General features: G+C 41.7%; 1 protein-coding gene across 1 annotated transcript in view; it reads left to right on the top strand.

The window, feature by feature from the left end:
* The first annotated feature begins 2,359 nt into the window (after positions 1 to 2,359).
* Positions 2,360 to 18,133, top strand: part of LOC116983514 — a 39,017-nt gene continuing 23,243 nt past the window's right edge. Inside the window, exons 1-4 of the mRNA XM_033037325.1 lie at positions 2,360 to 2,460; positions 8,473 to 8,860; positions 11,608 to 11,993; positions 15,574 to 15,734. Coding sequence (XP_032893216.1) covers positions 8,635 to 8,860; positions 11,608 to 11,993; positions 15,574 to 15,734 — 773 coding nt within the window. The 5' untranslated portion in view covers positions 2,360 to 2,460; positions 8,473 to 8,634. The remainder of the gene's footprint in view (positions 2,461 to 8,472; positions 8,861 to 11,607; positions 11,994 to 15,573; positions 15,735 to 18,133) is intronic.

The raw sequence follows: 18,133 nt of genomic DNA on the forward strand, positions 1-18,133 counted from the left end.
GAGTAACTCCTCAGCGGTTCAGACAACATCTCTGGAGTAAAGGGATAGGTGACGTTTCAGGTCGAGACCCTTCCTTCCGGAGATGGAGGTCTGAAAACGACAGAATAAAGCAGATGATGGATGATCAAGGAAATGTAGAATGGTTCATTTGTTCATGTATCACACAGACTAGACTTCCCACCACTAGGTAACTGCGGATGCTGGTTTACAAAAAAAACACACACAAAGTGCTGGAGTAACTCAGCGGGTTAGGGAGTATTACTGATCGGGACTCTTCTTCAGACTGATGAGGGTGGGGTGGGGCGAGAGAAAGTTCGCAGACAGGAGAGGCAGACAAAGTCAGGCAGTTGCTTTAAGGACCTGTCCCACTTGGCGTTTTTTTTTGTCGACTGCCGGCGTCATTGACTGACGTATCAGGGTTGCCGAAAGAATTTGAATATTTCAAAATCCAGCGGCCACAAAAAAAATGTTGCGACATTTGAGGAGACATTGCGCGTCAATACGTCATCATGCCGCGTCATGCTGCAACTTTTTCGGTGACCTGATACGTCAGTCAATGATGCCAGCAGTCGCCGAGAAAATTGCCGAGTAGGACAGGCTCTTTACACAAACATCTTCTTCTTTCGTGTGGCGTGCACAGCCTAAAGTTGAAGGACAACTTGTTTTATTTGATCTTCTGTGTGTGCACGTCGAGTTGATTGCATTTGTCGAAACAGGGGGGACCACGTGAAGGTTGCAATCTTCCACCCCGGGCACAAACTGATGGGTGGATATGGGTGGGGAGGGTTGAATGGCAGATGGTTGGAACAAAGGCCAGAGATGATGTTAAAAAGTGAGATAAGGGTAGAGGTATGAATTGTGAAGTCAGAGTGGGTGGGGGTAAGACTACCATCCCTCCCCCACCCTAGTCTTGCTAGTTTCACTATTTGTATCTCTTCGTTATCACCATTTCCCCAGCCAACTGTCTGAAGAGGGGTCTCTAACTGAAACGTCACCAATTCCTTCTCTCCAGAGATGCTGCCTGCCCCACTGAGTTACTCCAGCATTTTGTGTCTACCAACAATAGAACATTGTGGGCTCCACATTTCCTTTGTCATCGATGCAGGCTCTGGTTTGTTAGCATATGTGTTATTTTAAATGTGATCCTAACTTTTGAGCCTATGATGCAAGTCTGATTTTAATGGCTGCACTTGAACAAAATATGTAAAATACAAACTTAGTCATAGTGATACAATGTTTAAATAGGCCCTTCAGCCCACCTTGCCCACATTGGCCATATGTACCAGCTACACTCGTCCCACCTGTGTGCATTTGGTCCATATCCTTCCAAACCTGTCCTATCCATGTACCTGTCTAATTATTTCTTAAACATTGGGATAGTCCCAGCCTCAACTACCTCCTCTGGCAGCTTGTTCCATACACCCACCACCCTTTGTAAAAAGTTACCCTTCAAATTCCTATTAAATCTTTTCCCTTCACCTTAAACCCATGTCCTCTTGTCCTCGATTCACCTACTCTGGGCAAGAGACGATGTGCATCTACACGGTCTATTCTTCTCACAATGCATTCCATGTTCTTAAATAGTAAAAAAACACTTTTGAGTTTGATGATGCAGAAAATGACCCATTGAAAATTCATTATACAACTATAAGCCAATGTTTCAGCAAAATAATACAATACAGCTTAGAGAAATGTTTAAGAAACATGATTTAAAGAAGAGATATATATGTAAAGATATGTATTTATTTTGTTAATATAATCTCAACAACGTCAGGATATTCCATAATGCTGCAAGGCCAATATTTAGATACAAAAAGGTTTATAATAGAATAGAGTTATGTGTGTATTTAAACTAATTGAAACATATGTGGTTTAAAAAAAAAGAATAATCCATGGACCACTTCTTTGAAGTAGGTCTCAGGTTCAGGAACAGGTTCTTCCCTACAGCCATTCGACTATTAAACACTACAATCTTAAATAAACTGAACTACTTAGACTATTATTATTATTGCACTATTATTGGGTTTTTTGTGTGTGTACGTATGTGTGTATATATATATCCCAATATATATATATATATAGAGGAGGTATATGAGGTTGGGACTATCCCAACGTTTAAGAAACAGTTACATGGGTAGGACAGGTACATTGATAGATCATATGTATTTGTGAGAATGTGTATATACACACTGAACTTTTTTCTCTCTTTCGTTTATTATATTGTTTCAATTGTACTATGTTTGCATATTATGTTGTGCTGCTGCAAGTAAGAATTTCATTGTTCTATCTGGGATATGTGACAGTAAAACACTCGTGACTAAACCCAGACTGAGATTGTGAGCTCAGTCGGCCCAGCTGGTCTTCCAGTATCCCACAGTTCCGCGGGACGCCGGCCGGTCGGCGGCGGTGAATGGGATGAAGGGTATTGGTGGTGTCGGGGACACGGCGCTTTAACCACGGGTATGTTGGTGCGGGTGTGTTGTCATTGTTAAATATTACTGTTTTCGCCGTCAGTTTCACGTCGTGGTCTGTGTGGAGGAACTCAGGGTGACCGTAAACGGTCGCAGGATCGATCACCGGCTCGTAGTTCCTCAACATGAACACCCCCAACGATGAACTGTGGAGGAAGGAAGGAACTGCAGAACCGAAGATAGACACGAAATGCCGGAGTGACAGCGGGCGGGGCAGCATCACTGGAGAGAAGGAATGAATGGGTGATGTTTCGGGTCGAGACCCTTCTTCAGTCCTTCTCTCCAGAGATGTTGCCTGTCCCGCTGAGTTACTCCAGCATCTTGTGTCTATCCACAATGAACTCCCACCTCCGAGAAAACCCGTCTCACTATCATTTATGTAACTTGCCTGGAGTCTTGAACAACAAGAGCAGTCTAACCAACTTCTCGTTTTATTAAATAATGCTTCACATAAGTTTCTGGAAGGAATTTAGATCTCGAGCCTAAGGAGGTGGTGGCGATAGTGATGGTTAATTAACGGCTGATGGGAGGTTTAATGAAATAATCTAACAAATAATTAAATAATTTTAAACCTTTAAAAAAAAAAATGTCCTAAATTTATTAACTCTCTCATGAAATCATAATCTTACAATATCATCTAACACTCAAAACTGGTTATGGTGAAGTGAGATTTAGATTTTGGATTTTAGAGCTGATATGTTTTGGAAATTGTTTTTAAAAAAAGGTATTCAACTCAAAAATAGCGTGCTGGGGGAACTCAGCGGCACCTGTGGAGGGAATGAACAGGTAACATTTTGGGTTGGGATCCTTCTTCGGACTGATGAGCTGGAAAAGAGAGTAGGGTTGATGCAAAGCCTAGAAATTGATAGGTGGATACAAGTGAAGAGGGAGGAGGTAATTGGCAGGTGGGTGAGGATAGTGACAAAGGCTTACGGGGAACAGGAGGCTAAAGGGTATGAGTTAAGGAAAGAAGAGGAGGGATGAGTAAAATGTATAGGGGCGGGAGTGAAGGGGTAGGGAGTTGGTAAAAAGGGGGGGGGGGTTAATGGAGATGGGGAACTAAAATGGGAGGTGGGTGGTGTTATGAGTATACAGAGATGGAAAGTGGCAGGGTGATAGGAAATTGTGATAGAAATGTGTGGACTAGGAAGGGGAGGTGGGAATAGGTGGGGTTGCAAGGTGCTATTGAAATTGGAGAATTCTGTGGGGTTTTTATGCTCAAGATTCCAGGATCTTGTGTCTCTTGGTCTTAAATCATATTTTGTACCAACATGTTTAAGAATATTTTTGCAACAATACAGTAGTTTTGTCCTTTTAAAAAAAATTAGTTTTTTTCTTTATTCCAGATATTTAGTTTCTTATTTGAATTTAATTTGAATTTAAATTCCTTGGCTGATGTGATGAAATTGAACTTGTTTTTCTAAATCATTGGTCCAGAATTCTGATTGCAAGCCTGGTTATTTGATTTCCAGGCTGTTCTTACAGATTTTGTGGTTCAATTTATTAACGTATTCATTTCTTGGAATCTGGATGTCATTTGCTAAGCCAGCATTAGAAACAAGTGACTTTCTACGGCACTTAAGAGGACATTAAGAGACAATCACATTAGTGGTAAAAGTAACATAGAAAAGGTGGAGTATAGATGCAGATTTTCAGCTGGGTTTTTCTAACTCTGGTAATTATGTGTAATATCATTGTTACTGATTTTTTTAAATATAAGGTGATTGAAATTAAATCGTACAGTTGCTATGATGGAGTTTGAACTCTGGTCTCTCAGTTTTGGACTAGGCTTTTGGATTACCAGAGACTGAGATTCTGTTCCTTTTCTTCAATAGTTCTGATTCAAACTCTGCGGTAATTAAAAATCAAAAGGCCAGATATATTGAAAATCTAAAATCAAAACGGAAAAGGCTTGATTCACATGAGGTCCCCGGGTTAGTAACAGTTCCCTTTCTGAATTTTCTGGAAGTTGAAATGACCAATTTCCCCTCCAGCAAGTGAATATAGACAAATAGTTGTCTAAATGCATCCTGAATGTGGTGATGGGAGGGAGGGAGGGGGGGTGAGAGAGAGGGGGTTATAAGGGGGGCGGGGGGAGGATTTGTGGGGAGCAGATCTGTTAATCAGTGAGAAAATTATCAGCGCTTTAAAATGTGTGCGCTGAGAGGTGGTTTGGGGTTTGTTTTATTTCATCTTGTATGCAACAGTTTGGAAAAAACCTTTTGGGTGTCACAAGGTTACCAGTTAAGGAAAGTGATTTGGATACTATACACTAGAACAGAGTCTGGGGGAACTTGGAAGAGCCAAATCTTTGTATGTCAGGTCATCTGTAACTCTGGAACCCCCTGCAATTAACTGGACAGGTAGCGCTTTTGGAGAGAGATACAAGAGATAATGTTTCAGGACAATTACAACAAAGGTGCCGATTGTCCCGCTGAATAGCTGCAGCACTTCCTTTATTTATGTCAAGGCAGAGTTACAGTTTATCATGAATAATGGTGGACAATTAAACCAGTAAATGGAGAAGAAGGAACAATTTCAATTAGCACAATTTCATCCGCAAAAGGGAGAATGCAAAAAAAGACAAGGCTGTAGTAATTACAACCATCTTAAACCAAAGCCAATAAGCAGATAATCCATCTCACCCTCTTCCTGAATGATATAACAATGAACAGATTGAGTTAATAATCTGTTCCTGAACCCACTATAATTCGGCAACTGTTTGAATGTATCTCCAATGTGGGACGAAACCCAACAAAGTGAAAAATTGACACAATCTACTGGAGTAATTCATGAGGTCAGGCAGCATCTCTGGAGAACATGGATAGGTGATGTTTTGGGTCATGAGTCTTATTCAGACTTGGGGGAAATTGTCCAGGTATGTAGTCCTCAAATTAGGACAAATTCAATCCAGACTGTGTTAGATACACTCTATTACTAACAAAATGATGGCGGGTACCATCAACTATCAAATGTTACTTATTCACCAATAACTTGAACACTGTTTCTTAATTTAAGTTCTATTTGCATTTCATGAATGATTTAGAGAAAGGAACCATTAGACATTTAATCTCCTGGTAAATTTGGATGGGCGCATCATTTATCATGTGATGAAAACTTAGAAGTACTGCATGGGTCAGTGGATTTGGTGCGATTTTTGAAGTGGTAAAATCTGTCCTTGTAATAGATGAAATTTGGATCCTCTGCCTTTGAAGTCCTTATAATCTTGAAAACATATCAGTCAATCTCGGTACAGCATTGTAAATTAACACTGAGTATATTAAATGGTCTCTATTTAATTGTCCCTAGAGCTGGTCGGGGGGGGCAGAAGAACAACTCCAGGACTGTTTGGAGTCTGTAGACTGGGCAATGTTCAAGGACTCGGCAACGGACTTGAACGAATATGCCACAGTCGTTACAGACTTCATAAAGAAATGTGTGGAGGACTGCATCCCTACAAAAACCTTCCGCGTGTTTCCCAATCAGAAACCTTGGATGAACTTTGAGATCCGCACTCTCCTGAAGTCCAGACACAGGGCATTCACCTCCGATGATACAGTGGCCTACATGAAGACCAGATACGACCTTGGTAAGGCCATCAAAAAGGCCAAAAGGGACTTCTGCTCCAAACTGGAGGACGAGACAGATGTTCGGCAGCTGTGGCAGGGTCTGAATGCAATCACCTCCTACAAGGCAAAACCAGGAGGCAGCTCGAATGCCGGTGTAACATCACTCCCTGACGAGCTCAATGCGTTTTACGCACGCTTTGACAGGGAGAATACTGATGTGCCTTCCCGATCCCCCATTCGCTGCGATGGCATTTCAGTCTCAGTCACAGAGGCCGATGTCAGGAAATCCTTCAGAGGGGTGAACCCCCGAAAAGCACCTGGTCCTGATGGTATACCCGGTCGTGTTCTAAAAACCTGTGCAGAACCAACTGGCGGGAGTTTTTACGGACATTTTCAACCTCTCACTTCTGAGGTCTGAGGTCCCCACCTGCTTTAAAAGGGCATCAATTATACCGGTGCCCAAGAAGAGTAAGGTGACATGCCTCAATGACTATCGACCAGTGGCACTAACGCCGGTGGTGATGAAGTGCTTTGAGAGGTTGATCATGGAGCAAATCAACTCCTACATCGACAAAAACCTGGACCCACTGCAGTTCGCGTACCGCCACAACAGATCAACGGTGGATGCGATCTCGCTGGCCCTCCACTCCGCACTGGACCACTTGGACAACAAAAACTCATATGTCAGGCTGTTATTCATTGATTACAGCTCGGCATTTAACACAATCATCCCCTCCAAACTGGTTACCAAACTCGCAGAACTGGGTCTCTGCGCATCCCTCTGCAACTGGATCCTTGACTTCCTCGTCCACAGACTGTTCGTATTGGTGGAAATGTGTCAGCCTCAATAACAATCAGCACGGGAGCACCTCAAGGCTGCGTGCTCAGCCCCCTGCTGTACTCACTCTATACCCATGACTGCGTAGCGAACCACAGTGCGAACTCCATCATCAAGTTCGCTGACGACACCACTATTGTGGGCGCGTATCACTGATGGGGATGAGTCAGAGTACAGAAGAGAGATCGAGCAACTGTCCATATGGTGCCAGCGCAATAACCTGGCCCTCAACACCAGCAAAACCAAGGAACTGATTGTGGACTTTGGAAGGAGTAGGAGGGGGACCCACAGCCCCATTTATATCAACGGGTCGATGGTTGAAAGGGTCAAGAGCTTCAAATTCCTGGGCGTGCACATCTCTGAAGATCTTTCCTGGTCCGAGAACACTAATGCAATCATCAAAAAAGCACATCAGCGCCTCTATTTCCTGAGAAGATTACGGAGAGTCGGATTGTCAAGGAAGACTCTCTCTAACTTCTACAGGTGCACAGTCGAGAGCATGCTGACCGGTTGCATCGTGGCTTGGTTCGGCAATTTGAGCGCCCTGGAAAGGAAAAGACTACAAAAAGTAGTAAACACTGCCCAGTCCATCATCGGCTCTGACCTTCCTTCCATCGAGGGGATTTATCGCAGTCGCTGCCTCAAAAAGGCTGGCAGTATCATCAAAGACCCACACCATCCTGGCCACACACTCATCTCCCTGCTACCTTCAGGTAGAAGGTACAGGAGCCTGAAGACTGCAACAACCAGGTTCAGGAATAGTTACTTCCCCTCAGCCATCAGGCTATTAAACCTGGCTCGGACAAAACTCTGATTATTACCAACCACTTTCTGTTATTTGCACTATCAGTTTATTTATTCATGTGTGTATATATTTATATCATGGTATATGGACACATTTATCTGTTTTGTAGTAAATGCCTACTATTTTCTGTGTGCTTAAGCAAAGCAAGAATTTCATTGTCCTATACAGGGACACATGACAATAAACTCACTTGACTTGACTTGACTTGACGTGATGTTTTAAAAAATAAATCCCATGCTAATTATCTAATTCACTCTGGAAAATCATAAGCAAACGCCATTTCCAATTATTTTCAACTCTTGTGTATCAAATGTATACCCACCAGGTTTATTACACGTGGTTGCAAGGAACTGTAGATGCTGGAGAGAAAAGACCCAAAGTGCTGGAGTAACTCAGCAGATCAGGCAGCATATCTGGAGGGCATGGATAGATGACCTTTGAGGTTGGGACTCTTCTTCAGGCTGATGGAGGGGGGGGGGGGGGGGGGGGGGGGGGGGAAGAAGAAAGCTCGAAGAGAAGAGGGGCGGAACAAAGCCTGGCAGGTAATAGCTTGATACAGGTGAGAGGATGAACAAAGGCCAGAGTTGAAAAGACAGGTGTGAGATTGAAAAGTTACAAATTATATACATTATTTGTAATTTTTACTTTTATGAACAATATTTTGTACTTTCCACCATCTTTGCTTTCCACTGCCATTATAAGCTGCATTTCATATTTATATTCATTTTAACAATATTTTGCTATATAACTGAAATCGGTAATAATCAATGACCTTCCATCTTTTTTTAGACATCCATGCCATAATATGCAGCCCTTGATCCAAGCTGAAACTAGGAATTTGACAAAAACATTTTCAATGGCCAAAAAGATTTGTTCTGTCAATGACCGCACAGAATTATGCACGTACGATAAGATAATAGACTTCTACAGTAGTTAATACTGAAGGCACAGATGGAATTACTGCCTGCAGATCAAGACACAGAGAGTGCGGAAGCTGTTTCAAGTCAGAGGATCAGCAAGATTCCCACAGCATTGAACCGCAAACAATCAAAGCTGATTGTGCACTTTGACTTAAATAACACACTGCAGTTGTTTGATACTGTTACCAGACAAGGACCTAGAAGTGCTCTTAGTTCCTTTTTAACCACTGTTACCTGGGGGCAGATCAACCAGGAAGGTAAGAATTATTTGTCCACAGTATCAGAAAATTATGTTATAAGACAAAATAAATAACACTTGTTTTAATGCTATCAAAGGAGTGTCTACCAGAGAATTGTAAATAATAATAACTTTGTTCTTACAAATTTCTGTAAAAGCACTCCAGGATATCTTCTGTAATACTATTGTTATTCAAATTTGTTACGCCTTAAGCAGGTTAAATTAACTTTGTTGTTGGATGTACATAGATAAAACAGGATTTTAAAAAGTTGTAAATGATAGAGAAAGTGCCAATCATAAAATAGAGTGTAAGAATATCACAAAAGAAAATTCCAAAACGTATCTTAGAAATGAAAACAATGAAAGAAATTGAACATGACAAAATTTAGCAATCACGTATCATACTTTTATAAACCACAATTTAAAAAAATTGGAACAAGAGTGGGCCACTGGATCCCTTGAGAGTGATTTGCCGTTATATTAAGTTGGGGCTGATCACGATTGAAACCTCAATACTGAACTGTAATCCTGAATAACCACGGTAACTTTTCATCCATTTATCAATAATCTATTCACCCGAGCTTTAAAAATATCCAAAGACTCTGCACCTACTGCCTTATGAGGATGAGAGGTCCAAAGTTCATGATACTCTGAGAGCAAAAATAAATCTCATCATCTGTCTTGTTTAGACAGCATTACTTTTAAATAGTGACATTGAGTTTGAGATTCTTGCACAAGAGGAGATGTCCTCTCCTCATTTCAAAGCTCCCCTCATCTAATATGCTTCATCAAGTCCAAACTCTCATTTCTAAACTCCACTGGATAGAAACCTAGCCTGCCCAGCTTGTACTCAAAAGACAACCTGCCCACGGGAGGTATTAGTCCAGGCAAAATTATTTTGAACTATTCCCAATATGTTTACATTCTTACTAAGTAACAAACCCAATATTGTACATTGTACTTCAGATGTGGTCCACTGATGCAATGTCAGACTGAAGTATAATCCCATATTTTCAGGGGAGACTAGATACTAGCATCAACAGTCACTTGTTACCTCGGTATCTTCATATTGGTGAGACCAAGTAAAGACCAGGCGACCCTTGAATATTTGTTTAAGTGCTCTGTCTGTCAAGGCCAGCTGGAGCTGGTTGCAAGCTACTTCGATCTCCCCTTCCCATTCCCATGAGAACCTGTCTTGTCCCCGGCCTTCACTATTACCAGAGTGAGGCCACTTTCTAGGGGAGTGTCCCTGGACATTAAAAACGTTCCTAAAAAGCATTCCTGAAAGAAGTGTGTTCAGGATGATGTTCTAATTTCATTGTTGAAAGAATTAGCATTGTAATCCTCTAATTATGGCTTGAAAATTCAACGTCAAATGTGCTGGTTACTTTATGATAAGGACTAACTGAATACAGAATATGTAACAAATGTACAGAATAATTTAGAGTTGCACATAAATTACCATGAGATAAATGGAATTGGCAGAATTTTTAAGTATCTGGGGCTGATCTTGATAAATTGGTTTTGATGCCTCAGCAATATAGTGAAGCAATTAAAAGATAAACAGAATGCACAAATGGGTGATATCTAATTACCTACTTGCTAAATATGACTAAGTGTCATTTCAGATATTAATTTATTGCATTTCTCATAATTAAAAAGAGACAACCAGGATTCAATATGAGACAGCTGAAGTAGGCCATCCATCCCCCATAGACTATCATTCCTTTCATTTAGTTTATGGTTGAACTGAATCATTATTCCATTTATTTTATGTGTTCTATAATACCCTTGCCCAACAATCTTTCAACTTATTTTGAAAATTTCACAACGGAACTTCTGAATTGAACTAACCTCTGAAGAAAGAGCTCCAGATGTCCGTTCTTTGTACGGAAATAAATGTTTCTTGACATTGCTCCTTAAGGAATAATTCTAATTTAAAATGAGTGTCCCTCATTTCTGAATTCCTCCACCTCTCTCCATCGATCCTTTCAGATACTTTAATCACATCAACATCTAAATTTAGTCAATCATCTTTCTACTTTAGTCAAGAACATACAAGTCTATACTTTATTTCTCATGATGACCCTTTCAGTCTCACGATTATTATGGTGAATCTGTGCTGCAAGGTTTATGCTTTCTCTGAAGCAGTGCCTAATCTGAACATGGAGTGGATGAATTAGCAGCTGGTGAATGCTATTTGTTACTTTAACTTTATTATTGTCACGTATATCGAGGTACAGTGAAACGCTTTGTTTTGCATGTTATCTAATCAGATCAGATAATACTATATATAAATACAATCGAGTCAAACTCGTACAACAGGTAAATCAAAGGGGAAGAGAGAGTGCAGAATGTAGTTCTCAGCACAATAGTGCAAGATTTCCAGAGACAAAGTTCAATGGCCACAATGAGGAGAGGAGAATTACACTGTACCCTAGCTTATGGAAGAACAGTTCAGAAACTTGATAACAGAGGGAAAGAAGGTGTTTCCGAACTTATGCTGCATACTTTAAAGCTTCTATATCTTCTGAACGACGAGAGCAGAGAGAAAAAGGAATGACCGGGGTGGGATAGGTCATTGGTGGTAAGTTTACAAAGAAACACAGATTGAAGAAAGAAGTTTAAGATCTTTTTAAAGCTTTGTAACCCTCCCTAAGAATACTGGTATTTTTTTTACTCAATATGAAAGTTCCCCACGACTACAGGCGAGGTTTGTTGAGAAAGCAATTTGGATATCTGTCAAACATGTGAATCTTGTTTCAGGGAAGTGGGAGTGGATGAGCCTTGAACCTTCTTTGAATCCACCATGTGATGGGGCTGTGAGCTATTATTCACAATTTGGAAAGCTACTAGACTTCACAGACACTGCTGATGGTAGCCTCTTTAAGAAGATTTTCACTGATCACTTACAGCAAATGGAATGGACAGATCCCCACAATGATCTCCTTTCTGTGACTGGTGAAGATGGAAAAGAGTACCACAGGATCCTCCCAGCTTTCTTCGAACTGATTGATTGTTTGTTATCTCAAAACAGAGAATTTGCAATTGTATTTAGGACTTTTGGCGCAGATTTATCTAGAGCTTTGAAGACGACAGAGGTTACCCTATCGGGTCAACATCCTCAGTATCAACATCTTCAGATGAAACATGTAAGTGATACTCAGGGTTTCTGAGATACATGTATAACCATAAGAGATCACACATCGAAAGAGCTGTATAAATGTACATAGAATGCTAATCCCATCTGAAAACTGAAGTAACTGTTAAAATGCATGTTTTAAACATTCATCTTAATATGCCATCATGAGCTTTGCAAGAAAATAAATCTTCAGCATAACTGTAGTAAACTGTAGTAAAACTTGTAGCTTTGTCACCCCTTGCATTTCCGTCTATTCCATGGGAAAATTGTATAAATGATATGCTTATTAGTGAGCTTGAAGGGTGGAAATAGATGCACGTGTACAGTTAGAGTATTTATGGTATGCCTATAAATAATATTCCTTTTTTGTTCCTGATGATATTTTTCGGAATTAAACAGCAATAGCTTTCATTAACAATACATATGTTAGTGGTGCTTTCTTGGATGTTTTACTTCTTGAATGGAGAGGAAATACAGCAGTTGTTGAGTCCACCCAGAATGGTGTTGAGTGGTACGCGGCTCAGAGATAACATTTGGAAAGGTTTTCTACATGCCATCCACTAAAGTTTAGTTCAGAGATACAGCGTGGAAACAGGCCCTTTGGCCCACCACGTCTACACCGACTACCAATTTTCCATTCACACTAATTCTACGATATCCCATTTATGCATCCACTCCCAACAAACGGGGCAATTTAAAGAGGCCAATTAATCTACAAGCCCACACGTTTTTGGGATGTGGGGAGCAGCGGGAGAAAACCCACATGGTCACTGGGTGAAAGTGCAAACTCCCCACTTCAGCCCAGCAAGTCCGTGCCGACCAGCGATCACCCCCGCACACTACAACTATCCAACACACTGGGAACTATTTGCATGTCTTTGGGATGTGAGGGGGAAGCTGGAGCACCTGGAGGAAACCTATGTGGTCAGAGGGAGAGCGTGCAAACTCCAAGCAGACAGCACCGAGGTCAGGATCGAACCTGGGTCCCTGTCGCTGTGAGGCAGCAGCTGCGCCACTGTGTTGCCCAAGATATGGTTCACCAAGAAGGGTCCATACATCTGTCCATGCGTCTGGTTGGACCCATCATTTGGCCTCACTCATTAATTGGTTTTACAAATAAAACTTTGTCCATTATGGTCTTAGCACATACAGTGCCCTCCATAATGTTTCGGCCAAAGACCCATCATTTAGTTATTTCTCTCTTTACTCCACAATTTGAGATTTGTAATAGAAACAATCACATGTGCTTAAAGTGCACATTGTCAGATTTTATTAAAGGGTATTTTTATACATTTTGTTTTCACCATGTAGAAATTACAGCTGTGTTTATACATAATCCCCCCATTTCAGGGCACCATAATGTTTGGGACACATGGCTTCACAGGTGTTTGTAGTTGTACAGGTGTCTTTAATTGCCTCCTTAATGCAGGTATAAGAGAGCTCTCAGCACCTAGTCTTTCCACCAGTCTTTCCATCACCTTTGGAAACGTTATTGCTGTTTATAAACATGAAGACCAAAGTTGTGCGCATGAAAGTCAAATAAGTCATTATTTGACTGAGAAACAAAAATAAAACTGTTCAAGACATCAGCCAAACCTTAAGCTTACCAAAATCAACTGTTTGGAACACCAATATGAAGAAAGAGAGCACTGGTGAGCTTACTAATCACAAAGGGACTGGCAGGCCAAGGAAGACCTCCACAGCTGATGACAGAAGAATTCTCTCTATAATAAAGAAAAATCCCAAACACCTGTCCGACAGATCAGAAACACTCTTCAGGAGTCAGGTGTGGATTTGTAAACGACCACTGTCCGCAGAAGATGTCATGAACAGAAATACGGAGGCTACACTGCAAGATGCAAACCACTAGTTAGCCGCAAAAATAGGATGGCTATACAGTTTGGCAAGAAGTACTTCAAAGAGCAACTACAGTTCTGGAAAAAGGTCTTGTGGACAGATGAGATGAAAATTTACCTTTATCAGTGATGGCAAGAGCAAAATACAGAGGAGAGAAGGAACTGCCCAAGATCCAAAGCATACCACCTCATGTGTGAAACACGGTGGTGGGGGTGTTATGGCCTGGGCATATATGGCTGCTGAAGGTACTGGCTCGCTTATCTTCATTGATGATACAACTGCTGATGGCAGCAGCATAATGAATTCTGAAGTGTATAGACGCATCCTATCAGCTCAAGTTCAAACTATTGCCTCAAAACTCATTGGCTGGCGGTTCATTCTACAGCAAAACAATGATCCCAAACATCCTGCTAAAGCAACAAAGGAGTTTTTCAAAGCTAAAAAATGGTCAATTCTTGAGTTTGGCTAAGTCAATCACCCGATCTGAACCCAATTGAGCATGCCTTCTATATGCTGAAGAGAAAACTGAAGGGTACTAGCCCCCAAAACAAGCATAAGCTAAAGATGGCTGTAATACAGGCCTGGCAGAACATCACCAGAGAAGACACCCAGCAACTGGTGATGTCCATGAATCGCAGACTTCAAGCAGTCGTTGCATGCAAAGGATATGCAACAAAATACTAAACATAATTACTTTCATTTACATGACATTGCTGTGTCCCAAACATTGTGGTGCCCTGATATGGGGGGACTATGTATAAACACTGCTATAATTTCTACATGGTGAAACCAAAGTGTATAAAAATGGCCTTCCTTAAAATCTGACAATGTGCACTTTAACCACATGTGATTCTTTCTATTACAAATTTCAAATTGTGGAGTACAGAGGCAAATAAATAAATGATGGGTCTTTGTCCCAAACATTATGGAGGGCACTGTGACTATTCTGTTCAAATTAAATCCTGGACATGCTTAAACTTGCTTAAGTCCAAGAGTTACTGAGTAACGTGGCGCAGTGTTTGTCGCACACTCTATCTCTGGACAATAGCAACAAAGCTTGTTGGGATTTTCCAAATTTATTCTGGGGAATTGTCAATGTGGTCCGATGCCAAGTCCAATCAGGTGTAGGATCAGAGACCCCATTCATATCAGTGGGAATTCTTTGATTATTGGTATTTTTCTAGTTAGTTGACTTTTATGTTTTTCATTATTTCTAAGGATACGTTTAAGTCTACTATTTTTATTCTGGGATGATTTTCATTTTAATGGCCTACATAGTGTTAATAGTTTGAAATGTCTCTAAATGCCAGAGACATTGAAATACTTTTTTAAACTGCCTCAAAGCTTGGTAGGAAATTAAGCTCCACTCTTGGGTCATTTCCATGGGTGAAGCCACAGACTACCCTGTCTGTGACATATGTACCACTATCAATCTCGCTGCCGAACCCTTAAGGTGCTGATGAGATGAGTCCTCCGCATCAGGACGCGTTGAATAGAGGTGTGGAGGAAGAGTACGAAGTGACTCTGAGGGACAGACTATATCTAGTATATTCTGGAACATTGATGTGTCTATTCTCTTCACTTGTGTTGAATGACCTTGGTACGATCCCAGTAGTTAATACTTTTACATTGTTCCTTTCTGCACTTGGTTCTGCATGTGTGTTCACTGATTTCTTCCAATCTTAACCAATAAAGCCTTAACAAACAAATGTTTCCCTATCTTTTCTCTTTAGCTGCCTTTAACAATGGTACCAGGCAAAATCCGTTGCAATAAAAAGGATGTTGTGTTGACCTTGGGATCTGAACGAATTTCCATAAAATCAGATCCTAAAGCTTTATATCACTACTTCTCTTCATTGGAGGGAATTGTGGGTTTTCAGGATCATTTCGACTGGTGAGTTTGAGATATGGATATTCTGCATGTTTAGTAGAGGTGTAACAAATATGTCATCAAAATTACGACAACTTAACCGGTAAATGCATAACCTACAGCTATTGCATCTGCAGTGGATTTTTTCCTCTGGTTTAATGATGTTGCTCCTATATCTCTGTCCACAAGCAACGTGGAGGATCCTTATTGCATTTCTCTCTCCAAGCATTGTGATCTATCCCAAACAGTTTGTAACTGTTCTTAATAGATAGAAGATGTTTTGCAGTGGTCAGCCATCTATTTTACACCCATTAAAAGAGGTATCCAGAAGATGTAGAATTCTGACAATTGCATTTGATACACTTTGTTTAGTTCTGTTGTTGAGTAAACTAGTCCAGTGGTTTAGAGCTGAAGCGACTGCCTTTTAGAATGGGCCAGATTAGAGAACTACCAGTTAATTGTAGCATGCACAGGTCAGACGGAACAAGCTAAAGGTCCGATGCCAGTGGATCTGACCTCCTGCTCCACCATTAAGATGAGCAATAAAACCAGAGATGAATAGGTTATTTGTGCTGGGCTGAGGGACAGGATGCACCTCACATTTGGCACCTCAGCATTAAGCTAACAATGTTCAGTACATGTAATGTAACCCTATTTGAATGGGTTACATTACATATGCTAAATGTTTAAGAAGGAACTGCAGATACTGGAAAATCGAAGGTGGACAAAAATGCTGAAGAAACTCAGCGGGTGAGGCAGCATCTATGGAGCGAAGGAAATAGGCGACGTTTCGGGTCGAGACCCTTCTTCAGACTGATGTGGGGGGGATGGTAGAAGAAAGGAAGAGGCGGAAACAGTGGACTGAGGGAGAGCTGGGAAGGGGAGGGGAAAGAAGGAGAAAGCAGGGACTACCTGAAATTGGAGAAGTCAATGTTCATACTGCTGGGGTGTAAACTACCCAAGCAAAATATGAGGTGCTGCTCCTCCAATTTACGGTGGACCTCACTCTGGCCATGGAGAAGGCCCAGGACAGAAAGGTCGGATTCGGAATGGGAGGGGGAGTTGAAGTGCTGAGCCACCGGGAGATCAGGTTGAGAGTACAGAGGAGATTTACTAGAATGTTGCCTGGGTTTCAGCAACTAAGTTACAGAGAGAGGTTGAACAAGTTAGGGCTTCATTCTTTGGAGCGCAGAAGGTTAAGGGGGGACTTGATAGAGGTCTTTAAAATGATGAGAGGGATGGACAGAGTTGACGTGGATAAGCTTTTCCCACTGAGAGTAGGGAAGATTCAAACAAGGGGACATGACTTGAGAATTAAGGGACAGAAGTTTAGGGGTAACATGAGGGGGAACTTCTTTACTCAGAGAGTGGTGGCTGTGTGGAATGAGCTTCCAGTGAAGGTGGTGGAGGCAGGTTCGTTTTTATCATTTAAAAATAAATTGGATAGTTATATGGACGGGAAAGGAATGGAGGGTTATGGTCTGAGCGCAGGTATATGGGACTAGGGGAGAATACGTGTTCGGCACGGACTAGAAGGGTCGAGATGGCCTGTTTCCGTGCTGTCATTGTTATATGGTTATATGGTTATATATGGTTATTGCGAACTGAGCGGAGGTGTTGGGCGAAGCGATCGCCAAGCCTACGCTTGGTCTCACCGATGTAGAGCAGCTGACACCTAGAGCAGCGGATGCAATAGATGAGGTTGGCGGAGGTGCAGCCGCACCTTCACCTGCACCTCCTCCACCTCATCTATTGCATCCTTCAGCCCACTGTCTCCGCCTCTTCCTTTCTTTTTCCGCCCCCGCCCTCACGGGGAAGCGATCGCCAAGCCTACGCTTGGTCTCACCGATGTAGAGCAGCTGACACCTAGAGCAGCGGATGCAATAGATGAGGTTGGCGGAGGTGCAGCCGCACCTTCACCTGCACCTCCTCCACCTCATCTATTGCATCCTTCAGCCCACTGTCTCCGCCTCTTCCTTTCTTTTTCCGCCCCCGCCCTCACGGGGATCTGAAGAAGGGTCTCGATCCGAAACGTCGCCTATTCCTTCGCTCCATAGATGCTGCTTCACCCGCTGAGTTTCTCCAGCATTTTTGTCTACCTAAATGTATTTTGGTTTATTCTAAAACAATGTAATTAATTTTCCATTTTGGATGTCTTTTTATTTTTACTTTTAGTTGTTTAAATTTTGGGGGGGGGGGTATTTTTTAACATCTGCTTGTTGGAGTTAATGTAAAACAGTTAAAATGCCTTTTACAATAGCAGTGTTAAGAGGCTAGCTTGATGGCCCAACGAAGTGGCCTCAAGATCAACTCCTGAGGTCTACTCATTGCTACATGGAACAGGGACAATGTAAAGAGCTAGTGGATGTGTGGACCACATTCACTGAAGTACATGGGGCTGCGAGGAATGGGAAGGGATGAGC

This window comes from Amblyraja radiata, chromosome 18 (assembly GCF_010909765.2).
Source record: "Amblyraja radiata isolate CabotCenter1 chromosome 18, sAmbRad1.1.pri, whole genome shotgun sequence".
Classification (NCBI taxonomy): domain Eukaryota; kingdom Metazoa; phylum Chordata; class Chondrichthyes; order Rajiformes; family Rajidae; genus Amblyraja; species Amblyraja radiata.